The sequence below is a fragment of the Colias philodice genome, chromosome 24, assembly GCF_061535455.1.
Source record: "Colias philodice isolate Cphi_HAF_F1 chromosome 24, ilColPhil1 Martin Lab GWU primary, whole genome shotgun sequence".
In the NCBI taxonomy this organism is placed as follows: domain Eukaryota; kingdom Metazoa; phylum Arthropoda; class Insecta; order Lepidoptera; family Pieridae; genus Colias; species Colias philodice.
The window spans coordinates 1248731-1275954 of record NC_143109.1 but is presented as its reverse complement, the minus strand read 5'-3'; the positions used below and the strand labels follow the sequence as shown (position 1 = coordinate 1275954).

General features: G+C 32.8%; 1 protein-coding gene across 4 annotated transcripts in view; it reads right to left on the bottom strand.

Annotated features, from left to right (window-relative positions):
• The window catches only part of sv (paired box protein shaven), a 92792-nt gene that overhangs the window by 24461 nt on the left and 41107 nt on the right, over positions 1-27224 (bottom strand). For all 4 annotated transcript variants that reach the window (XM_089710274.1, XM_089710276.1, XM_089710277.1 and 1 more), the window contains exon 4: positions 13750-13915. In XM_089710274.1, the coding sequence (XP_089566400.1) occupies positions 13750-13915 (166 nt within the window). The remainder of the gene's footprint in view (positions 1-13749; positions 13916-27224) is intronic.

Here is a 27224-nt window from a genome sequence, read left to right as displayed (position 1 = left end):
CACAGACAACTTGTTGTTAAAATCCAGTACGAAATATCAATTGAAAGTTAAAAGCACACAAAAAACCTTTTAAATTCCTATTAGATATTATTATACTATACTAAATCTTAGAATTTATAAGAACACTGATTCAGACTTAAACATTTGCAAGTTAAAATTATACCAATCGTGTCGACATTAAGACAAAATAAATAAATTTACCTCACAAGTGGCTAGACCATAATAAAGAGATAAATCTAATCGGATAGCACCGCTAAGTAATTTTGTGACAGGGGTTCGTATCTTGATAAGCCAATTACGAGTGTGATCACACCCTAAGTGACTATGTACAGTCGGGTAGAGAATGTTCATTTAACACAGTATTTTTTTGGTACAGTTGTAGTACATAATATAGAATACAATTTTGGAAAAATAATTGTGATTAAAGAATATCAAATTTCAAGGTAATTTTTAATTAAAATTTACTGTTTCGTGAGCTTGAAGAGTAAAAGACATAACTGGGAAAACATTAATAAAAAAATGGGAAAGTTTGAAAATAACAGTAACTGTTTTCTCATTTCACGTAGGTACATTTCGAAACATCTTACATGTTTTAAATTGCTTAATCCAGAAAAAAGTAATACAATATGAAACAAAACAATGAAAACAATACCGTTTTGTTTGTTACCGTTAGAACATAAAATATATATTTTACACACTTACTTATTAGACGAAGTCAAATTGGAAGATACTTATTAGAAAATATATTAATTCCAAAAAATAAGCACTTTTCACCACAACAGTCCCACGCAACAACAAGGGTGTCCATGTTTTCTGTCCCACGGGACAAGGGCTGTACCCGTTGTGATGTGTTTTAGAATATGCTCTTTTACATTACAATAACATCACTTTGTGTTGCTATTTAATGCTGTATCATGGCCTACTAGATTTTACAAACTTTTGAATAAATAATAAATATTGAAAATATTTATCGCCTTTTTAACGGATATAATATTATTGCAAAACGTTGTTAGTATAATAATGCATATAATATATTTGTCATCGTTCGACATGCGGCTTCGTTTGCGTAGTTTTTATCTGGATAAAAAGTCGCCTCCATGTCATAATCTACCTATAAAAAGTTTCAACCATTTCTGTAGTGTGTATTGAAAAGCAACAAACACATAGACGTAATTAACGTCTATTTTTCCGCCTGTCGGGAAACAAGCTTTCTATGGCTAAAATCCTATAAAAAAATGTAGTTGTTTAGATATAAACCTCCGCTTATTAAAGTTAATATTACATATTAATAATTTATTAAGTAGGATAACCTGGACCAAAGCTTGTAATCCTGTTAAGCTTAGCCCTATGTTATCTAGACTGACAATATGTTCAACACACATGGGCTTATTGATTCATACTTTAACTATATTATGTTGTTATTATGAGGAAATCATGAATTATAATAGATTTATAATATAATACAGAGATTTTATAGAAGTAGGTACCTAGTGACTGAATATTTGTATAGGTAGGTAACTATAAAAATCTAAATTCTATTATCGTACTTGTACTTTAAAAAAATGTTACTTAGCCGAATAATATCAAAACTAATGTTAATATTATGTGCTGTTAATGAAATGTACCTTGGAATTAGCAAATACCGTATTATTTATTATGTAAAACAATTCATATAATAGCACACTTATTGACAAAGGAAAATAACCACACATCAACGTCATATCAACGAAAAAAATTTTCCTGGTTAATATTTAAACCGAAATCAGAAAGTAGCCCAGTCCTGTGTCCGTATATAATAATTATTGACTTTTTTTCTGTCTGTACGTCGGCAGGCAGAAAGCGTGACCATTGCCACACTTCCGCTATCACTAGCTGTACGAATATCAACTCTTTCACAACGCGATAAGGTTCAAAACTCTCCGCTCAAAGCTCGCCAATGTACACTTGGCAAAGAAATATTGGTGCTATTTTATTTTTTAAAGCAATTCATACTTTATTACAACGGAATAAGCATAAATTTCGTGTGATGGGATTGTAGTATATACCCATATTGTGTACGGGCTGTTTTTGTGTAATGATTTTAAGAAATAATTAGAATTAAGAATAAGTACAGTAACGCACGCCTGGTCTAGATTTCAGCTTATCTAGAATTTATATGGTATTCTTTTGTTCCATCTAGATTATTATCGGATTAAGAAATATATGTGTTGCTACGTTTTACTAACTTCTAGTGTATTTAAAATGATTTTGAAATGTATTTCGACAAAAAAGGATAGAATTGTTGCAACAACACCTATTTTGCATTTCAATAGGGGATTACTAATTTATGGTTACACTACTGTAAAAAATGGTTGACCTATGTTTTTGGGGTTATATAGGTACGTATACATGACTGTTGGTTTGTTTATTCAACTTTAATTAAGCACATGTGGATGCTTTGCATGAAAACCATATCCCAAGAAAATAAAAACTTTTATTAGATAAAGAAATATTTTACACCAGTTTCACTAACAGCTAGTTGTTTAAAAAATAGTATTTTTAAAATATGTTTAAACATTAAAACATTAGTTAGAAAAAATGTATATAGAAAACACAATGTTCATCACATCATACTTTTCCACTAATGAGAATCGAACCTATAGCTAAATGATTGTAAAGAGTAAAATACTAATCACTAAACGATCGGGGTTTTCATACAACCAGCAAAAGCTATAAGAATACAGAAATAGCCTGCATTCAGAGTAAAATTCAAAACTCGGAGGGCAAATAAATTGAAAAACAATGACTGTTTCTATTCAGCGGCGATCCCGCGGGACTAGTGATGTGCTAACATCCGAGTAAATATCCGGGTTATACGGATATTGTTCTAATTTTTATTTACTTTAGTATTATTTTTGCGTGTTTATCAACTTCTTAGACGCACTTAGGTACGGAGGTACTTGCTTTATCTTATTCATTCATTTTATTATCTAGGTACCTATTAAGTGAACTATGTGTCTAAAACGTCTAAAATTACTAAGATGCTGAGCACTTGAAAAGCATTGTATTTTCATAGATTTTATGATGTACAAAAATCTATTAAATATATCATCTATTCGATCGATTAAATAAGTTAGTTCTATAAAAATATATCTGATGAAAGCGGATTTATTCATTATACTATCTTACAGTCAGTCTAAAAAGTCAAGCATGCTGCATGCACAAGAAAACATTCTGCTTTTATATTAACATAAAATATTATAAATTAAAATTGAAGAGTAAAGCAGACAAAACAAATTCGCAAATTAAATTCAAATAACATTAGCACATCACTAGCAGGTCGGTTTCAATTTAAATCGGACAATAGCGTCCGAGTGGTCATATCGCTGGGCTGTTGGGATTATAACACGACTACAATGAATGAATGAATTGAATAATGCCGTTTTTAATGTGATTAAATTATTGTACCTATTTGAAAATTTCAGTTTGTGAAGAGTCAAATTTGTGGATATTTTTAGGTACAAATTATTAGTCTTATAATTGGTTTAAAGGTTTTTAAGAGGTTCCTAATTCTAGCTATTAATATAATCATTTCGTTCCTTGGATATACATTCCTGTGTGTTAAAGTTATAGATGCTCACGCAATCGCTCTCGATTATTAGATTCTCTATCCTTTCTCAGTTTATTTATCTATTTTTTTAAGACTATATTTGTCAATATAAAACTCAATTTAATGCTATAATATAGTCTTTCCCATTCAATACCTGTCCGTGATGTATATCTCAATTTTGCAAGCCACATACCGAATGCACCGGTTCACCAATTATTATAATGTGGTCCAAACCAGTCCATATGCATATTCATTATGTAGACTGGCTCATGTTAAAAATGATTGTGCTTTATATATTAGAGTGGACAATTAAAGGTTGGTCATATTAAAGTGAGTGAGTTTAATATGCATCGTTTGGTAGAAGCAAACCCGCCACCTAAAGGCATCTATAGAGGTCTCTGAATATGTGTTGCTAACTTATTATGTGTGTTATAAACATGAATAAAAAAATCATAATAAATAATTAAATCAACATCCATCAACATATTATACAGTACGTTAATCACACAGTTGATAGTAAAAGATGTGTCGGTGAAAATATGTACAAGTACAGTATTATTCTTAATCTTCTTATTACTGTTTAGAATAATCCATACTAATATTATAAATGCGAAAGTAACTCTGTCTGTCTGTCTGTTACTCAATCACGCCTTAACTACTGAACCAATTTGCATGAAATTTGGTATAGAGATATTTTGATACCCGAGAAAGGACATAGGCTACTTTTCACCCCGGGACATAGGATAAGTTTTATCCCGGAAATCCCACGGGAACGGGAACTATGCGGGTTTTTCTTAGACTGCGCGGGCGAAGCCGCGGGTGGAAAGCTAGTTACCTACTTATAAATAAAACTACGTTGACATCTAACTCTAATTATATTCCTCCAAAATTTGTAAAACACATCTCGAAATATATACACTGTTATTCTAAAATGACACACACACAAAACAAAAGAACAATAGTGTATGACATAAGTGTAATGTCTAACGGATGGACAAACTGCGCGCGCGCAGCTCGCGCGGCGGAACGACGTGATTTATTGTATGAATCATTATGTGGAAATTTTCCAGATCTTTCCTATTGCTTTTCAGCTATTCCTTCTTAAAATCCCGCTATGTAGTACTATGTACGTTTTAAAGGTTATAACTATGTTTAAGAAAAGTGATTTACAAATGGCATTTTCGAATAATATCATGTGAATGTGTGCCGTATGATGTACCTAAGTAGATGTAAACTACGTTGTTAATTGTTATCATTCTGCCCTATTCTTAATTCCTGGCCTAAATTGTCGAGGTGTCCCTTACCACTTAATGTTCTCCTCTCTTCTTTTCGTGCTTTATGCTTTTGCGGGTGTACTGTGCTTACAGTACGTATATATGTAGAATTGCACTGGCTCACCACTACACTCATAGTGCGGGAACACGTCCATTCCAGTCCGGCATCGGCCGTCGACTGCCTAATGACAGCTATAAGCTTTCCCCACCACTGGTGTACGTGAGACAATGTATACAGGGTGTAATCGTTAAGTGTGCACAGGCGATTATTCCGTAACTATTACAGATATCAAAAAACTTTAAACTGATATCGAAAGTACTTAACCTAATGAGTAAAATGGCCATAATAAATTTTTAAAAATAATACGAGAAATATCTAAAAAATTAACTTTAAACCCTCCCATACATTTAGTATGAGATATGAATATCCCATGTACATGGGTTGATCCAAAAGTAATGATAATCAATATTAAACAAGGTCATTACAGTTAAAATAATTATGTATTTCTCTAGATAGTCTTCTAACTAGATAATATACTTCGATATTTTTTTTCCTTAACTTAGAAAAAAAAAAAACTTTGACTTCATCTACAAAAACCCCTCAAAATCGGCCATCACTTCGCTGTCGTCTTAAAATTTCTTGTATCGACGGTGTTTCTTGTGCCGAGGTAAGAGATAGAATTAACTAGGAGCTAGATCTTACAAACAGGGTGGGTGTTCAAGCATTTTCAATGCCGATTTTTGATTGGCAGCCATCGCAACTGACGCTTTGTGATCTGGTGCGTTGTCTTGGTGAACCAACATTCAATACCGAAGTTTGCCATGTCTGTTTTTCTTACTAACCTACCCGCAATCTTTTAATTTGGTCTGTGTAGTAAGAGCCCTGTGTAGTAGTGGCTACCTTCTTAAAATATTCCACATTTCTTCAGCGTCCCAAAAAACTACGGCTTTAATCTATCCCACTAATTTTCACTTTGAAAATCTTCACCGTCACTTTGGAAGCTCGCATCCAGGCCATTGATTGTTTCTTGGTTTCAGCATAAACATGGTGAACCCAGGTAACGCCCATGGTCACAAATCGTGACAAAAAATTATCCTGATCTCATAAAAAATTTAGAAATTCACCCTCTAAATGTCGAATCGTTGTTTCTTCTTTTCGTCGGGAAACATTCTGGCTCGCACTGTTCACATTAAAATTAATGTTAATACTTGGAAACGTGGCCTGTAGATATAATTTTTTTGTGATAACTTAGTGATTACATGAGCAAGCATAAAACATTTATTTTATATTTTTATGTGCACAGGAAATACCCAATTATCATTACTTTTGGATCAACCTATACATTTAATATGAAAGATTTTAGCTTTTTTTTTGTTTTTTTTGGTTTTCTGCTTTAATTACTTCGCAAATTTGGAGGGAAGATCATTTAGAAACTGTAAATAGACCTCCTCATTGTATTGCACAATAAGGACGTCACTTCGAAAATCTACTATGAATACAAAATTTATGGGAAATAAATTGTATGGGAGCGTTTAATGTAACATTTTTGGTTATTTCTCGTTTTATTTTTAAAAATTTATTATGGCCATTTTACTCATTAGGTTAAGTACTTTCGATATCAGTTTAAAGTTTTTTGATATCTGCAATAGTTACGGAATAATCGCTTGTGCACACTTAACGATTACACCCTGTATATCTATTTCATAGATACACTACATCCCTTCCTTTTTCAAAATTAATTAATTTTCGCTCCAAATAATCACATAATGAAAAATTATAGAATTATACAGTTATCAAGTTATTAATCAATAATTCCCAATAGAACTTTGAAACCTAAGTTAATGAAGAACTCTTAAAATCAAAACATACTTATCAAACCTACTCGTTTGATACTTGATAAACTCATTCCGTACTAGCTTCCACCCCTGCCCTTCCTTTTCAAAAATTTTTTTTTCTATTTTCAAACGAATATTGTATAGAAGTGTATAACATTATCCAACATTTTATAAACAGCGTCTGTCCTTCAAAATGATTAGACATTTTGTAGTATTCGACAGTAATTCAACAAAGGAGAATGACCACGGGTGGCATCGGCAAAATTTTAGTTGTGCCACGTATTCGCGATATTGTTAATTCCTATTTGCATTTACAATGATCATATGTATCAATATTAAGTCTAAATAATACCGAATAAATAGAAATAAAAGTAAAAGTTTTTGTTTTGACACATATAATATCAAACTCAAACTCAACTCAAACATTTATTTATTCAATTAGACTACTATTTAGTAGCACTTTCGAATCGTCATTACATAGTATTTTTAACATTTACCACCGATTCGGAAAGCAGTATCTATGGAGAAGAATCGGCAAGAAACTCCATAGTTGCTCTTTTAAATAATGTCAATAAATTTACATAATATGTAACTTATATCTACCTAACTACATAATATGCCAAAGAACTGTCCTGTGGTGTTTACGCGACAACCCTCCATGGGTCTTTATCGTCCATATATTCCTGAATACTGTAGTACGCTCTCTGAACTAGTACATTTTTTATGTAAGTTTTAAATTTAGAACTACTAAACTCTTTAATATTGTGAGGAATTCTATTGTATAAGCGTATACCTTGACCCATAAATGAATTTTTAACTTTAGCTAATCGGAAAAATGGCATTTCAATTCTATTCTTGTTCCTTGTGCCATAATCGTGTCTATCTCCTACTCTTGTGTGTAAGTCAGAGCTTTTGTGTACATGCAAAATATTATTAAATATATACTGTGATGGTACAGTAAGGATACCAGTATTCTTAAAATGATCTCTTAGTGAGTCCCGAGCACGTAAATTATATATAGAGCGAATGGCTCTTTTCTGTAAGATAAATATAGTTTCTATATCTGCAGCCCTGCCCCACAGTAGAATTCCATAGGACATAATGCTATGAAAGTAGCTGAAATAAACCAATCTAGCCGTATCCTCATCGGTGAGATGCCTTATTTTTCGGACTGCATATGCAGCAGAACTGAGCTTACCTGCAGCGGTGTTGACATGGGCTCCCCACTGTAGTTTCTCGTCCAATGTTAACCCTAGAAATACAGTAGACTCAGTAGGATGCAATACCTCCCCGTTCAAGGTAATATCTCTGTTCAACTTTTTTACATTAGGAAGTAAAAATTCAACACAAGTGGTTTTTTTGGCATTTAATAATAAATTATTGGCAGTAAACCATTCAGATATGTGTAAAAGAGCACTGTTCACTTCGTCAACATTTGGGTCATGCCTATCCACATTAAAAATTAATGAGGTATCATCTGCAAACAGAACTATTTCACACCTATCCTGCAAATAATAGGGAAGATCATTGATATATACCAAGAACAAGAAGGGACCTAAAATTGACCCCTGTGGAACACCAATGTTAATTGACGCACCGCTAGAACGTTCTCCATTAACAACTACAGTCTGTATCCTATCATGCAGGTATGACGCTATGAGGTTCTGGGCTTTTCCTTTAATTCCATAGTGATTAAGTTTACGTAACAAAGTACAATGTTCAACGCAGTCAAATGCCTTGGAGAGGTCACAAAATATCCCTAGAGCATTTTTTGAGTTTTCCCATGCCTTATATATATGTGTTAGAAGTGCAACTCCAGCATCTGTGGTTGAGCGCCCCTTTGTGAAACCAAACTGTTTGGTGTGCAGTAAATTATTAGATGCAAAATGACTACTCAATTGGTTTAATATTAACTTCTCGAATACCTTACTTAATGTTGGTAAAATAGAGATAGGTCTATAATTGTTACAGTCTTCTTGATCGCCCCTCTTAAATAAAGGTATAACTTTACTAAGCTTTAGTAAATTAGGAAATGTACCATAGTCACAACACTTATTAAATATGGAAGCTAAATTTTTCGCAATATTTTCTATTATATTATTAACTAAATTTACGGACATTCCCCAAAGATCACAAGTATTTTTAAGATTAAGCGTCTTAAAGGCAGTAACAATAGTCTCTCTAGCAAGCATCCTGCGTCATATGTCATAGTATCTGTTTGAAATGAATGTTGAATGAATGTGTTCGACGCATTGTTTGACGTTCTTTTGAAATAATGTTTATTACGATATGATTACGATTCACTTTTCACATTTGTCTTGTAAATCAAAATATTACCTATGTAATAAATGTAAAACTTAACGTTCATCGTTAGTTTAAACTCGATAAATAATTTTTTTAAAGAAAACTTTAATCGTTTCTAAAAGTACCAACATCAAACTTCAAATTGAGCTAAGTATATTTCATCTTGACACAACAAGTTTGATTGCGATACCAAGTGCCATAGTCACTTGGGCAATCTCCTTTAGACAATTATAGAAAATATGACATTGTTATCTAAATTTAGAAATTTTGGCTTGCTCAAAAAATAGTACAAAACTTATTATTGAACTTCATGTTTTTACTACCTAACATAAGTTTAAAGTATCTGCATATCTTCAAACTTATTAACTTTATTCTTATTCTTATTTTTTTTTTTTTTTTTTAATATCAGCAAATTTGTAAGTGGCCAAGATTCCGTACTGATGAGTGTACTTACACCACCAAATTCAATGCTACATGTTTATATTGATTATTACTCAAACTGCAAATGTCTTAATGTTTAGGATTTGCGTTCTGAGTTCTAAAGCTACACAATTACCTACTAAAAACGTGTTCAGTTTCTCCTTTAAAACAATTGACTTTATCTGACGATAATATTATTATGTATTATGTATACGCCAATAACCGTGCTATTTTTGTATTTTTTGTGTAAACAATCTAAATATCTTAATCTTCAACAGACCCAAACATTCTTGAGATCTAAGTACCTTTTGTTTGAATTCTAAATTACCTTAAACAATACAATAAATGAACAACCTTCAAAAACCAATTCAGGATACGTATTCTAACCATAAGATTTACGTTATGTCAGCTGCTTATCTAAACACGTAATTATCTGTTACATTTTATTATGAACTGCGTAAATAAGAAAGTATTAAAATATGCGAGTATTAAGTGTTTCGATTTACCTTCTATTCGATTAAATTAAACCTGCCTCTTTTTCATAGTCAATTAGGCACTGTACATCACGTTATTTCATTAGGTAGATATGCATTAAAGTCAAATGGAAATCACGCCTTAATCAAAAGTTACGAAAAACTTATTAAATCTCTTGATGCAGCTATGTACTTAACGCATTACTTTTCATCTTTATTCAAGTAGTTATAAAGCTGTCTTTTCATAGCATGTCATTTCGATTTGTCAAGGGTAAGATCTGTCGACTAGTACGTACTAACGTGGGTAGTCAAGAAATCAATTCAAAATAATTCGCAAATGGTTTTTCATTATAATATATGGATAAATGAATGTTTATCGTTTACGTTCAATTCAATGACTTTCGTTGCTAGTGTTAAACTTGCTAACTACAAAGCCGTTAAGGTATATTTAAATTCATATTATCATCATTATTTGCGGAATGTAATTACAAAGATATTACCTATATACAAGTTATAAGATTCTTAATCCTTCCACTCGTAGTTGAACGAGAAATTATTTATATTTTAAATTACATTAAACAATATTAGGTAGGTATGTCACTAGTGTTATTTCGATACATAACGAAATTACTCTTATAATATTATTATTGCAAATGCATGTCCAATATGATGTCAATAATTAATAAGTAAGTAAGTGAGTAAGTAATTTATCAACCCTGTCTGCAATATATTTATAGGTAGTTGTTTAAAACTGTCTGGTATTTATGAAGGTAGATTGTAATACTTCTAGAATTTAAACTATTTTTGCAGTATAAACTTTACACGTTGCTAATATAGTTTATTCTGATATCTGGTCATAATTTGAGTATTGATTCCTCCTTTTTTTCGTGCAATTAATATGAAAGACGTGCTTACGCCACAGGATTTATTTTTTTGAAATATGTATCATGAATTATTGATGTAGATCATCAGTAGGTTCCAAACTACGTGAAATACTAGTAATATCACACGAGATAATAATTATATAACTACGTAAAACGTTGGGTTAAATTTAATGTAATAAGATTTAACTACACACTGGTTTTGTACGTTACAACCTACAACAAAATCTGTTCAGTATTACCATCGCATCATTGTGAAGTTACTACAGTTTGAAAACTTACTTTATTTTCTAATTGCACACTCAATGTGAAATTATATTATCTACTGACCGTTTTATGTGAATGATTGCAATACAGATTAGTTTGGTACCAGTCACCCAGTTATACGTCACCCTGGAGTCCGATGAGCACCGGCTGGATGTGTTGACACGTTGCTCGACGTGGTAGCGGACACCAGGCATGGTGTCGCGGACCCAGATGTGATGTCACGGTACCTAAGATATCGTGTTGCGTATCAACGAATGATACTCGATGCATGACGCTCGAAGCTCGACTCCTGCGGTGCACGACGCGATGACATGGCGTTCGAAGCGGTGGTGAGAGCGGCAGCGCCATCCATGCTGCGCAAAGTGAAGTTGCCGGCCTGCTGGCACTTGTCGACCTCGACAGTCGACACCTTACCTTGGCACCAACCAAAGAGTGACACGTAGAATTACTGTTGGATACATTTTCCCATTGAAAACGTTCGAATGTAAAGTAGCCTCGTCCCGATGGCACACTTCCCATTTAAGGAATGTCAATTTCTCCTATTCAAAGGAAATCCATACCTCCTTTTAAAAGGAAATCGATACCTCCTATTTAAAGGAAGTCCAGACCTTCTATTTAAAGGGAATCAATACCTCCTATTTAAGGGAAGTCACTACCTCCTATTTAAAGGAAGTCCATACCTCCTATTTATAGGGAATCAACACCTCCTATTTATAGGGAATCTATACCTCCTATATATAGGGAATCAATACCTCCTATTCAAAGGAAGTCCCTACCTCCTATTTAAAGGAAGTCATCTTTCTTTCTTTCTTTCATACCTCCTATATATAGGGAATCAATACCTCCTATTCAAAGGAAGTCCCTACCTCCTATTTAAAGGAAGTCCATACTACCAATTTAATGGAAGTCCATACTTCCAATTTAATGGAAGTCAATACCTCCAATTTAATGGAAGTCCATCTATTTTCATTTCAAATAGAATATGAAATTCAAACGAGTTTACTCGTCGTCGTCGTTTCAGCCATGGAACGTCCACTGCTGGACGGCCTGCATCCAGTGACTCCCAGCCACTCGAACCAGGTCGTCTGTCCATCTTGTGGGAGGTCGTCCCACGCTTAGCCGCCCAATTTACATGTAATGTCATAATAATATAAAATTATAACCATGGCGGTTGCGAGTCCATAATACTTTGTCACATCTTGGTACCTACAGGTTACTACAGGTTACCACTTGTATTTATATTGTGGCTTTTTATGCATTAAACAAACATGGATATATATTAATTTACCCAATCTATTTAAGTATAGTCTAACGACATTTTAAATATTTATTTCTAATTTCTAATTTAACGAAATTAGTTACAGATAAGTAGCAGTCGTGAAAACGTTAAGACACTTAAATAGTTTGCCACTTGAATAATATAATAAAACTAGGTGTGGCTAACACACAGTATTTTAGTGTATGCATTTTTATAATATTATGTATATATTACTCAAACAAGTATTTCAAATATTTTATTTCATATTTATATTCGCATTTAACGAGTCGCAGTATAAGCGTTGTATGCGTTCTGCGGCTAAAATATTCATTAATGTGCGGGTAGTTCTAAAATGTTTCAATACAGTTTAATTCTGATTAAATTTAAAATCGTTCGTTCTTATTCCTTGTCTATTTGTTTTTATCAGCATTTATTGTTTAATTTCTAATAAGTGTATTATGAATTCAGTGTGTACATAGTAAGTTTATACTTATTTTTTCTCCTTCTGAGTGGAACAAATAAGCGAAATTAAATAGTGAGTGAGTAATTATTTACCAACAACCTAAACACGGTACTGTTCATTAAATATCTATTATCACAGAAGCCTCTAAACTAGGTTTCCTCAATGTGAGTGTGTGACCATATATTTAACTCAAAATAACAAGAAGTTTAACCTCTCCTGATTACATTATATTATGCTCACAGGATGTCTTGAAAATAAATTACTTAAATTCAATAAATTATATTATATTATATTATATTCAATAAATTATTCAAACCAAAATAACTGCGTATTCTAATTACTAGATTAAAATTCGAAAGATTTTATTTTTATTTTGTCGTTCTATTTTAACTTGTGAAGGATTTTGGATAAGATTGAAATTGCATTTGTATTTAATATGAACGAACGGACGTAACGGTTATTCTGTCTTTAACATTTCAAAATGAATTCTGGTATGTTACTACATACCCTCTCCCTTTTTTATTAAATTTCTTAAAACTTTTTATTGCACGCGTACTCTTTATAATATTGTAACACTGACCTTTTACCTCGTCGCCACTTGTACTGTGCTTACAGTACGTATATATGTAGAATTGCACTGGCTCACCACTACACTCATAGTGCGGGAACACGTCCATTCCAGTCCGGCATCGGCCGTCGACTGCCTAATGACAGCTATAAGCTTTCCCCACCACTGGTGTACGTGAGACAATGTATATATCTATTTCATAGATACACTACAGCGGGTATTTCTTTATTTTTGGGAAACAGTCATATTATATGATTTCTTTATTTTTTGGAAACAGTCATATTATACGTATTAAAGCTGTCTGCTGATGTTACAAGGCATTTCTTTTCACCCTACATTTCTTGAAAGCAAAGTCAAACAAAATCGTCTTACTTTCCACCTACTTACTTATGCTCTACAGAATCTAAAAGGCTTACCTAGACAGAATCTTCGACACACAGCCATGGGAGACCCTCAGCTGTCTGCTGATGTCACAAGGTCTGACGCCACTGTGCGCCAATTCTACTATCCTCTGCCGGACCACGTCTGGTAAAGGTCTGCCGTTCACGAAGACACCGCCGAGCTGGTTGACGCCGCCGTGGCCTGAAAGATTTTGATGATTAATATTGCATGTAGATAGTTTAAAGTCATGAGGTTTTATATCCTTGTTATTGTTAGTATTGTTGTTGTAGTTGTTATTATTTTGTTTTTATATAAACGATATGGTAATAAATAAATAGTTACTTATTAACAGGATAATGAACAATGACTAGATTTTTCTTCAAGTAGGCATATGACCGACGCATCAAGTGTACCTACGTTTGATTAAACATATAATACCTAGGTACTTGTCTAAGAATACATAATTCCTAAGAATATAAGATAAAAACAACACAAAATTTTCAGTACCTATCGTATCAAACAAGACTTGACAACCGACGCAACGCTAAAGGCTCTATGTACCGTGCAGATATTATGAGCCAAAAATATCTAGGAAACTACATTCATTTCCCAAATTGCGCTACAAGAAACGCTACAAATATTTCATAATATCTATTCGTAGACGTCGATAAAACGCTTAAAAATTCTTTATTAAAGTTGAGAAACATAAAACGTAACATTTTGATAATTTCCAATCAAATAAAATGGGACAAGACGAACAACGCAAGACAACAGCAATAGACTGTAGATAGGCTATCAAAATCATATTCAACCTAAGACTAAAGGCCATACTTTACAAATTCCCACATCTAGAACCTTTATCAATACGAAAACCTTCATCAAGCCTGAAACTGTATTTGTAAACAGAGTTCCCGATATCCTACCCGGGTATCGACCGGCGCAACGCGTGACGGGTCGATGGTCACGCCTCGTGCCCGCCCCGCCCGGCGTCATAACCGTAAGATAGAGGATGTTTAGGAATCTAGATGTATATGTTTATACGGATAGTTTACGTAGAAGAAAATGCATTTGTAGATGCTCAGATTTCATATAGTTTAAAGAAAATATACCTATAGGTAGTTTGCGCAGAAGAAAATCTACGTGAAAGTAACTATGTTTACGAATGTGGTAGGAATATAACAAAAATAGATGGATCTAGGTGTGTATGTGTACCTATTTAGAAGGATATAGTTTACGTTGAATCTAGGTGTGTATCTGTGTATGTTTAGAATAAAATTAGGGATAGTGTACCTACTGCAAACATTGAGGGGTTTGAAAATATAATAGATGTTGGCCGATTTTCAAACCTATCTGATATAGATATAACATACACACAAAAATTCATAAAAATAGGTCGTAGGTTTTTTATCGGGTTATCATGGATAAAATTTGACATAGATTGTAACACTTTCTTCTCGTGCGGGTATCTCGCGAAGCGTTATTTAAATCGTAGCAAACATATTAAACTATCTTCACACCCCGGACACACCATACAAAATTATCGTTTTGACAGTCACACTGTAGAGACTGCAAATGTGTGTGTTAACGCTTTATGGTTGGCACATTTTTGACTAGCGTAAAAAAAAATTCGCGTTTTTCTGATGAAATACATCCGTAAACAGCACAATATCTAACCATTTTCTACGAAAAACGATAATCACAAATTCAAAGTAATAAAATTACTTTAAGTCAATTTGATTAATGTTGTCAATCTTCGTTGCGTATCGTCCCTGTAGAAAAATATGGACCATTTTTAGACTGATCGTGCGGGGTGAGGTAAGTGTTTAATTTTGGCGGGAGGCGGAGAGTGTCCGTTCTGTAGCGTTTAGCTACTATTATGTATATATAAGTTGGGTCGCCTAAGATCGGATGTGACATAAGATCGGATGCATGGAATAACTTGCAAACTAGGCAATATTCTCTACTGCTGCCAACACTACTAGATCCGCCATTTTGTTCTGCCCCTCTCTTCACTTTGCGGCCGGCCAGGCAAACTTCTTTGTCCAATTTTTTGAGGAATTTCCTGACCCAATCATTGATGCTCAATGTATGGACGTAAGTCCAGATGGTTTCCTAATGTGAACTTTATTATTAAACGCATAGAAGTGAAGATACTACATAGTCCGATCTTCGGCCGAACTGTTATTTTCTTCACTATGGTAAGTCGAAAAAAGTCTACTTTTTAGGCTCTTAATTTGCTTAGATAGATAGCATCTACGCAAACCAAAAAATTAGGGGTTAAACAATATTTTTTTGTCATCAATTTACAGTTGACCGCAACAGAAAAACGACATCGAATCATGAGAAATAAAATAAAAAATACAGTACGTATAAAATTTTCGGCAAATACGTCCGATCTTAGCCGACCCAACTATATTCTGTGCTATCGCTAAATCTACCTACAGTCTTGCTGTTTAAATTCAGATTCCAGATGGATTTCATAGTATTTTCTTTCTTTTTAAAACAGGTCAAACAAAACCAAACAAATTTTTTAAGTAGGTATGTACAACAGGCAATCGCTCGTAGAAATAATAATCTAAGTATATTATTAACTAGCTTACCGCGCGTTTTCGCCCGCTTTGTAAACCTAACAAATTATATACTTGAAAGTGAAACCTTTCTTAAATACCACTGTATCATCTATTTAAAAAATTAATAAAAATGTGTATCGTCATTTTAAAGATTTAAGCATACAGACTTTGTTTTATAGGTACTATACTAGATTTCCGCCCGCGGCTTCGCCCGCGTTTTCAAAGGAAAACCCGCATAGTTCCTGTTCCCGTGGGATTTCCGGGATAAAACCTATCCTATGTGTTAATCCAAGTTATCTTCTTTAAGTATGCTAAATTTCATTGTAATCGGTTCAGTAATATTTGCGTGAAAGAGTAACAAACACACACACACATACATCCTCACAAACTTTCGCATTTATAATAGGTATTAGATAGTAGGATTATATAGTGATGCAAGAACTATAAATCTAAAGGCCTATCTGGCCATGCTTAGGTAGTAGATGCCATATTTCATCACGATGTATGTTTTGTTTCTTTCATCCATTGTGCAAATAAATGGAAAGTTAATTTATATTTCTGCAAGTTTCTCTATTTTCGAATCCAATTGAAAAGCTTATATAGTTATTCAGCAGAAATGTAGCTTTCTTCTTATTAAAATAATTGCAGAAGCGACGTATTTTGTCAATTACAAACAAACTAACGAACAATCAATTTTTTCCACTTTAAGTAAAATTTTAATCAAGATAAATGTAAATTTCACTTAAATTTCAGTAGATTTACGGAGGAACCCTGTTAAAAATTTACAAAAATATAAGGAAAAGCCATCAGAGAGGCTGTTCAAAATATCTCAAAGCACCCTTAGGTAATTAACTAAAATGGCGGACAAGATGGCGCACCGGAAGTGGAGGGAAGCGGGAAAACTAAACGTCATCCGCCAGGTGGCAGCACTCGAGCCTTTTGTAATTACTTGCTTTTCTTTTATGAAATTCCCTTTTTATAGTACTTTTGTTCTGTGAAATTCCCTTTTTCAGTTTATTTGTTCGTGTAAGTCTTTTTTTGTGCTTTAAGTTATCTTAATTATGAAATACATATGTACCTCATACATATTATATGGATTCGGAATAAGTAACATTAGTGAAATTACCTTTAACGTATAAGTAATAACTTATTAGGAGGATACCTATTACAGTTGTAGGTACCTAAATAATATTTAACTATGTTAATTGTATGAATTTATTTAAATGATTGATAATTATATTACTTAGGAAAGAAATAGAAAGATGAGGCATTCCTTTTTCTTGATAACTTTTAAAGTAACTTATGCGTGAATTTATAATTAGGCTCATAACTTCATACCTACTTAGTACTTACTATCCAAAATGTTTAAAAACTTCCTACTTTACAAAAACAAATTTACTTTAAATTAAACATTATCTTTACGCCATTGCCTTACCTATTTATATTTATTGTTGTTCAATGAATATAATTAATCGGTTGATTTACGTTGAAAACTATATTGTAAGAACTAAGTAAGTGTTAAAATTATTATGTGCCAGAAAATGTTTCAATTGACTGGTAAAAATAACAGATTTTTTAATTAACATCTATACTACCTAATATTAAAAAGCTGAAGAGTTTATTTGTTTGTTTATTTGAATGCGCTAATCTCAGGAACTACTGGTCCGATTCGAATTGTAATGGACTATCTAACACCGAAAGAATTTTTCAAATCGGACCAGTAGTTCTCGAGATAAGCGCCTTCAAACAAACTCTTTAGCATTATAATATTTATAAGTATAGATAAAGATGACAGGTTACTTTTTAGGGGCTAGTTTTCGACCTGTAGAACATCACCGTATATTACATACTAGCGGTCCGCCCCGGCTTCGCCCGTGGTACATATTTACGTTTTCTCTACATAAGAACCATCCTCGTACTTCAAGGAATATAATAAAAAAAGAATTATCGAAATCGGTTCAGCCGTTCTCGAGTTATGCGCTTATCAACACATTTTGCGATTCATTTTTATATATAAAGATATAAATAAATACTTAATATAATCACATAAAATCACCTGTAAAGCATAATTATGAACAAGTAAACGAGGACAGTCATGCGCGAGCGCACTCCCTCTTTCCTACCGACATTTCTATACCTACTGATTCTATCGGACATACATTTTAAGCATTTCATAATGTTAATTAATATGATAAAAGGACTGATTTGTTTGTTTGTTACGATTTACTCATAAACTAGGTACTTGAGTGATTTTAAAAATTATTTTATCATAAGAAAGCTTAAAAGCTTTATATTTACACTAGAGGTACGCCCCGGCTTTGCCCGTGGTACATATTTCGCAATAAAAGGTAGCCTATGTCCTTTCTCGGGTATCAAAATATCTCCATACCAAATTTCATGCAAATTGGTTCAGTAGTTTAGGCGTGATTGAGTAACAGACAGACAGACAGAGTTACTTTCGCATTTATAATATTAGTATGGATTTACATCGAGCGCTCTATATTTTTCATACTGGGCCGATATGAGCGAATTCGGGATCAGTAGTTAGTTGTTTACATGAATACTGTTGTTAAAGCACAATACTTACACGAATTTAAAAGATGATTGAATTGATTGCAACAGAAATTTGGACCGTAGTGATAAATTACTCCATGTTTTTTAGTATTTAAATAACTTCGTGTTAGCTGTGTCAATATGGATTATATATTAATTCCAAAATTTTATTTCCTACTAGGTAGAGGCTATCGTAATCTATAATCTTATATATAAAAATGAATCGCAAAATGTGTTGGTAAGCGCATAACTCGAGAACGGCTGAACCGATTTCGATAATTCTTTTTTTATTATATTCCTTTACGAGGATGGTTCTTATGTAGAGAAAACGTAATTATGTACCACGGGTGAAGCCGGGGCGGACCGCTAGTTTATTATATAAACCAACCCAAAGTTGTATAAAGATACATTTCAGCACAGCCGTTTTGTGAACAACATACAAACACAGCTTTCCTAATATGTACCAACCTAAATGAAAATCTAAAATTGTTGATTAAAAAGTTTTACATATCTATGCAAATAAAACTGCATTAGCATGAATAATTGCATTTTGTATGTTTTGCAAACATTGTTTATTTCCGCTAATGAATACAGGCGTATATGATTATACCTATTCAACAACTGATGATGATTGATTGGCTATTACTGTTGATAAAAAAATCAGAGCACTATTTATGTGTGTTTGTTTCTCTTTAACGCAAAAACTGGTGAACATTCTTTGATGATCTGATAATGGTGTGGATAATGTGAGGAATATAAAACGTACAAACGATTGCTTGTTTTTTAATGTCGGTTAAAAACTACAACATGCTCTTGTATTTAAAAAAAAAACTATGAATCTATAACCAGTTAAAACACGTTTATTGCGAAGTTTTACGTAAAGACGTAGAGAAGAATACGTCGTTATAAAATTTACCTAGGTATCACGATTTACGAATCTTAATTCTAATTAAATAGTTACCAACAGAGGCGGCTGGTGACAAAATTTTATGGGTGTTCACTTGAAATAAAACACTGAAAATACATGGTGTAAATCAGTACAATTTATTAAAAAAAAATATATATATAGATTCCGGGATTCAGGGATTCCGAAGACTCATCATGCCCCCATAAAGCAATTTGAAATGCACCACAAAATACGACACAATCTATTAACCTTCGTAAAATATGTCTGTTTTCATCGACACGGTCATTGAACTCGCGTATTGACTTTCGGTACCTACGCGGAATCTAATGCTTTACGAATGTCTTGTCGTCCGATAGACGCCAATTGCAGTTCATTCAACAAATGGTACCGAGATTGTGAATGTTTTTTCATCTTGATTGAAAGATGAGCTAAGTCGTCAACGCCCGTTTCAGTCCAAGCACTCTCACCTCCGCCGGCCGCGCCCGCTTTAAATAAAAGACACGGAAAACAAAATAGTTTGTTGCTTTCATCACAACCACACAACCACGGTGTTTTCACATATTGTTCAGATTTAAACACACGCGTATATGTTTTCTTTTTTGTCGTACATTTTTGCGTAAGATCAAGTTCAGGCCGTGGCGGTCCCTTATTAGCTTTACATTCAAGCCGAATTTGTAACGTTTTAACACACTTTTTAATGAACGCCACATTATAATTATTGTTCATTTTAACACTCACAAGTAATACTGATAACTACAGGCTATTTCAACACGTATTTTATAATTTTTATTAGAAAATTGCATGAATCGCGCGCGTGCATTGAAGTTGACTCGAGTGTTTGTTTATATTATAGAACTTAGAAGTGGAAACTGGCAACGTCGCGCCGCGCGCGCAATCGCTGTCCTGCCGGGCGGTAAAAACGAACTGGCAACGTTTGCGGGTGCGGCGCTCCGAATTTTGCTACTTTTCCATAGAAAATCTTTTGTTTCACGCGCAGGGCTCTGGCAAAACCCTCTCTTTCACTCCTATTGGATTTCGTATTAGGAAATGTACTAAATCTTTTTTCATTGGAGCGCAATCGTGAGCGCTCCGCTTCGCGCGTTACATAATACAGTAGGTATTATACAGGTGTGGGATGGGATGATGGAATGATGGATATATTCATTGGTATTAACAGTAGTTTTAAAGATTACGATTGATTTTAAATAGTAATAATTAATGTTAATAATTAAATTAAGGAGTATGATTTTATTATAATTATTTATGGGAGTTCACTGCACCAGCGCTCCTTAGGGCGAGCCGCCTCTGGTTACCAACCTATTTTGTCTCTTAGTTACAGCTTATAATAGATGTTAACATTAAAGCTATCTATTTCGAAGCGCAACAATTAACCTTTCCAAATAGTAACAATAATAGGTATTGTGAAAAAAATTTCAAACCCAAACGAACAAAATCCTTCACATTTTCATAAAATCAAACCAAAATTTCCGGCGTCTAGCAAGCAGCATGCCTACTTCACAAAATAATAAAAGGGTCACAGAAAAATCAAATACATGTAGGTACCTACAATTAAATCACTATTTTGACCTTCAACCTACGTTTATATAAAAAAGCCTAATTATAAATACCAATAGAGCCCTCCGTCACAGTCTATGAGACACCCAGTATGGAATTTAAAGATAGCACAGAAAAACACAGGAAACTAACAATAAATCACGCTTTAAATCCGTCAATGTTGGTGATGGAGGAAATAAATCAAGGGAAAGAAGAGAAGGGAGGTATGATTAGGTTGGATAAGTAGAGGGTTTTGTTAGGAATAATTCATAAGGAATAATAAAATAAGTAATAATAATTAATAAATACCTATAAGAGCAAAAAACAGTGAACATCGTACTATATATTATTAGTAAGATTTTTGATGGTTAAATTACCAAAACCTTTCGATCCTAGACAAAAAGTAACAAGCTTAACTATTTTGAAGAAAACGAAACAGAATATATAGAGATACCCAACTACTGTTTTTGTATCTAAGATGTAGGTACTATATTATTCTATCCTATAGGGAGTCGTTCAAGGTTGCTCTTTTGGGCCTCTACTTTTTAATATATCTGTAATAGATATCGAGTAATTGTTCCAAATAACGAACTAATCTGTTCCACTTATCTTATCTAAAACTCGACGAGCAAATTAATATTCCACTCGAAATATAATTAAAACGAAAAACCTGTTTATGAAAATATAAAAACCAAATGAATAGCACATAACTAAACGTAAAGTCCACTATAAAAATGCCGCGTTTTTAATAAAAACAAGATGGCGGCAACAATGGCGTCGGGCGCGCATCCGGTCAAATGGTAATGTTTCCTTTTGACTTTTTTGTTTATAAAACTTGTTTAGCGACAGTTTTATTTAAATTTTAATTCTATAATTATGTTTATTATGGTTAACATCCTTAATTTAAAATTTCGTATTTGTATGCTTTGTTTTTTCTGGTAAAGGTTATATAACTTATAAGTTATTTTACACAGTATTTGTTATATCTTTAATCCTTTATAATTAATGTTTTGTTTCAACAGAAGTGAGAAAACAACGTGATTGATGTCTAAGTTTGAATAAAAACAACATCGACTTTAGAAACAGGTCGTATTTAGGTACCTACCTATGTGGTCTTAGGTATATTAACAATAACTTATCTAACTAAAATTATAGATACACAATTTCTCCTGTACTTATTTGTTAAATTTGTATTATACTATGATAAAATTGCCGTCTCGGAAATAACTTCAGAGAACAATATAAACATTAACGTAGCAGCAAAAACTCTATCAACTAGGTATCTTACAAAATTATAAGATGAAAACATATCTACATCTATAGATCATTTCCGTGGCCTCTACTTCATTAGGTGGTATACCCAATGAAGTAGAGGCCACAGTAGTAGCACAGTCAGTATTTTAAGAATCCTTATTCTTTATACCTATCCCATTTATACAAAATACTAGGTATCTAAATAATGTTTGAAATTTGAATTTGATTGACGCGGAGAAAGAATATTTACCTACTTTCCAGAACGTTCGTTAAACAAAACAGATTTTGTTGTAAAATATTGAATCATATAATTATAATGAGAATACGGTACTAATAAAATAATTAAATTAATTGGCTCACAAATCTAACGATAAATTATGTAGATAGCGATTAACGAATACCTTACATAACCATGTTAATATAACTACAACGCAACAAACTGGTCGTTTCAAAACACCAGCCAGACAACCTTTCTAAATCTTATTACGTTTCAAAAAGATCAGTGATATATGCGCCCGCGCACACGCCCTGGCCAATCAGAGCGCGCCGTGCCATGTGTGCGTGGATACGTTCACACATTACACGTACACGCTACGCATGTGTGCAGTAATTTGTCTCCGGTTACTGACTCACGGTTGTTGTACTTTGAACTCTATTCATACAAATTAGAGTTCATTGTTGTTTGTTTTTGTATCACATATGTATTATGTATGTCGTGGTATATGAGTGTTTTTATGAGGAAGTGATTCTATTGTTGTTAGGACGATATTATGGCTTTTTGTTGAGTGCCTTCAAATTGCGTAATCATTTATATTTTTATGAGTTTCGGTACGTGAATCAAATCTATTTTTGTTTGACGAATGGGAAGGTTTCAGTCTTTGTTAACGATGTAGGTATGTGAACATAAAAACGCCTGGACAAAGTAACGTTTATGAGATTTTTGAGGGCATTAAAACGTTTTATTGTATCAGTTGATTTTGAAAATGCTTTGATTTAGAAATGTAACGAAAAAATAAATACTACTACTTACCTACTAAATACCTAAGTAAAAAGGTGAATAACTTACATTTACCTTATAATTACTGCTCTACCTAGGTACAATCCTTTTTGTTTATTCTTGTTAGAAATGCTAACTCATTGTTCTTGCATTACAAACATTAAAAAAATCAATAATCACCTGATTTAAAACAGAAAATTAAATGAAACTAAATTGTAGATACCCCTTGTTATGTTTCTATGTTTCTAATGTTTTGTATTTTAAGAATGTGCAAAAAACGTCCTCTTCGTTAATCTTCATAATAATTTCATGAAAATAAATTATTTGCCTTTTGTCGTATTTTCTAACGATATTCCTACCTATAGGGTTACGTCTTTTATAGACTTTACTCCGGGGATTTGCTCGTTTTATCTCAAATAATAATGAAATAACAAACCTATGATCTCTAAGTAGCAAGTTAGGTAATTAGATAGGTACTTAATCTGTGCATATTTCTACATAGGTATAATATTTCAGACTACAATCTACAACTAAACAAATTTGTAAATATCATTAAAAAGGATATGTGGATGATGAAATTCACACAGAATATATTTAGACTAGCGGTCCGCCCCGGCTTCGCCCGTGGTACCTACATGTTCTTTGGCATGTTATAATAGTAGGTATATGATGTTACATATGTATTTTGTAAAATTGTAAAACTGACATGGTTTAAAAGAGCAACTATGGAGTTTCTTGCCGGTTCTTCTCCGTACCTAGATACTGCTTTCCGAATCGGTGGTAAATTAAAATATGTAATGACGTTTCAAAAGTGCTTATAAAAGAAGTCTAATTGAATAAATAAATGTTTGAGTTTGAGTTTGAGTTTTATAGCCTATGTTGCTCAGTGAAGACTGAAGATGCAGCTTTCTAATGGTGAAAGAATTTTTGAAATCGGTCCAGTAGTTTATGCGTGAAAACCATACATAGGTATCTACATACATACATAATTACAAACCTTTCCTCTTTATAATATTAGTATCTTTTTCAAGTATAGGTACCTACTTAGGTACCTAGTCTTTCCATATTGAGAAACGTTTTTTCAGAATCGCTAGCATACCTACGTAGGTAGGTATACCTAATTTGTATTAACTTACGTTTAGAATACTTTTTATGGGTTCAGAAGCCCAGTGAAACAAACAAAGAAATTTAATGATACAAATATTCTGCCTATCCAGCATTCGTAGGCTATTTAAAGTGCAAATAAAGCTGAAGTCTCAAATGTAGAGTTTAGTTTGGAAATCATTTCCAAACTAAACTTCCAGGAAATGTGAAATAATAAAGTATTAAAAATAAAAAATAAAACAAATATTGCGAAATATAATTTACGATAATCGACGACGAAATTAGCTAGGTATAATACCTAGGCATAGCTAGACTGAATCTGAACTTCAAAATAATAATATATTTAGTAGATAACTCTGTAGGTATAGAGCGAAATTTAACTCTACTTATTTCTAGTGTTACGTTGACCATATACCTAATTAACAAATATGCAATAGGGCTTGCGAATAGTGTTCAATTAATAATTGTTGAACAATTATAATTGCATAGGTACATTATCACTGTATATCAACAAGCGATCATTCCGCTACAGAAAGCTATCCAATCTCAAAGCTCGCACCGTAAAATGATCGATGCAAAGGACATAACCTCAAAATCGCTCCAACATCCTTCAATTTGCAAATCCATACAAGCCAATGTCCTCCAACGCATGCTCAAATTCAAACGCGTTCCACGCACACAGACACATTTTCCCGCCCACAAGCGATCCGCCAATCAGAGCGGAGCGTTCTCCCTCCCGCGAGAAAGCGGCGCCCCCATTGGCCCGTTCGAAATCTTGAATTTGGAAGGAAATTTTTGGCCGTTTTAAATCACAACGCAGATGTGCGGTGCTATAGAGTTATCTCTATGGTTTTTATGTTTGTCGTTATGATAATCCGGTTATGGAGATGGCTCTTTTTGCGTTTATAGTCTGTGGAAGATTGGGATGTTTTTTTGTTGCTTATGAATATGGGAGCGAATAATGGCTTGTAAAATTTTTATGAAGATTATGTTGGATATATTCTTAGTTATGATTTCATATGTTTCATACAGAACGGGTTTATGAGTTGTTCTTAATGGGCTAAATTACTTATACGTTTTAAAGAAACGAGTCTTAGTAAAACTCGTCTTGATTTTGAATACATATTAAGTACTTACCTATAATTTTATAGTAAAGTATCTATATTTTATGTTAATTGAATTAAATAACTATACTTTACCAACCACTAACAAGGTTTAAACCTAAGCAATCTTCCTTTTTACATAAGTAGATATTTTATATCACTACGAAATTCCTTATCTTCCAACAAAAATAGAGAGCAGCTTTTATCAATCAAACTCTACCTTTTCTATAAAAAATCTTTAAACGAATTCAGGCCAATAATTTAAGTTGGTTAGGAACTGTAGGTAATCTATACATATATATATATATATATATATATATATATATATATATATATATATATATATATATATATATCTCAATCTCTTTGATCTTGAGTCTATCATATCTTAAAAATTCATACGATTTTTCATTTTAACTATATTGCAGCGAAATAAATAAAGTTAATGTAAATAATTTATAGAAAAAATCGTTTTTCAATAAAAATAAGTTGTTAATAATTAAATAATATAAAGTTAATAAGTAGGTATATACCTACCTACCTAATATAAACTGAACAATATCATAAGATTAGATAGTTTTAATTTATCTATACATTTCAAAAAGCTTTTATGTTGTTGCAATATTTGTACGAATCTCTTCAAATAATACCTACCTTAATTCATTTATTTACCTAACATTACCTATATTAAAAAAAATAACTTCTAATAATTATTATGAAAAAAGAACCGAATAAGAATTACCTTGGCATATTGCCAATAAATTGCAGTCTTTTCGTATGACTTTCCTCTAAATATAAAGCTTACCTATTATTTATTAAGTAACCAATGCTACATATGTAAGTAGGTATATTTTTATGTTCAACTATAGCTTTCCGCCAGCGGCTTCGCCCGCTTTGTCTAAATCCTAATAATTATATAGGTACTAAAACCCTCCTCATGAATTACCTACTCTATCTATAAAAAAACTGCATCAAAATCCGTTGCGTATAGTTTTAAAGATTTAAACATACATAGGGACAGAGAAATCGACTTGGTTTTATACTATGTACCTACCAACCTAGTGATATTGTGGTTCATCTAATTCACACCAAATAGTAAGACGATAATAATTATAAATAATTTATGTAGATGCCGAAAGATTAACTTTTGGCATCAAATATTGAAGCTGTAGTAACTAACTTCAAAATACAAATCTACTTTTTCAGGTCATCTATTAACTATTATCTTGTGTATTTTTTTTAATTGGTAATCTGAATATTTTCTATAGGCATTTAAGTAATTCTTTAAATTTAGACTTACATGTATAATACTCCATCATATTCTGATTATATCGATACGCGGCGGAGAGGTCAACGCCGCCGGCCCTCAGCCCGAAAAGGGCCGCGAAAGTGGCCTTACCCTGGCCCTCCAGCTTGCCGGCACAATCACGTTTGTACAAAACACACATACACACTCACAAACACATTT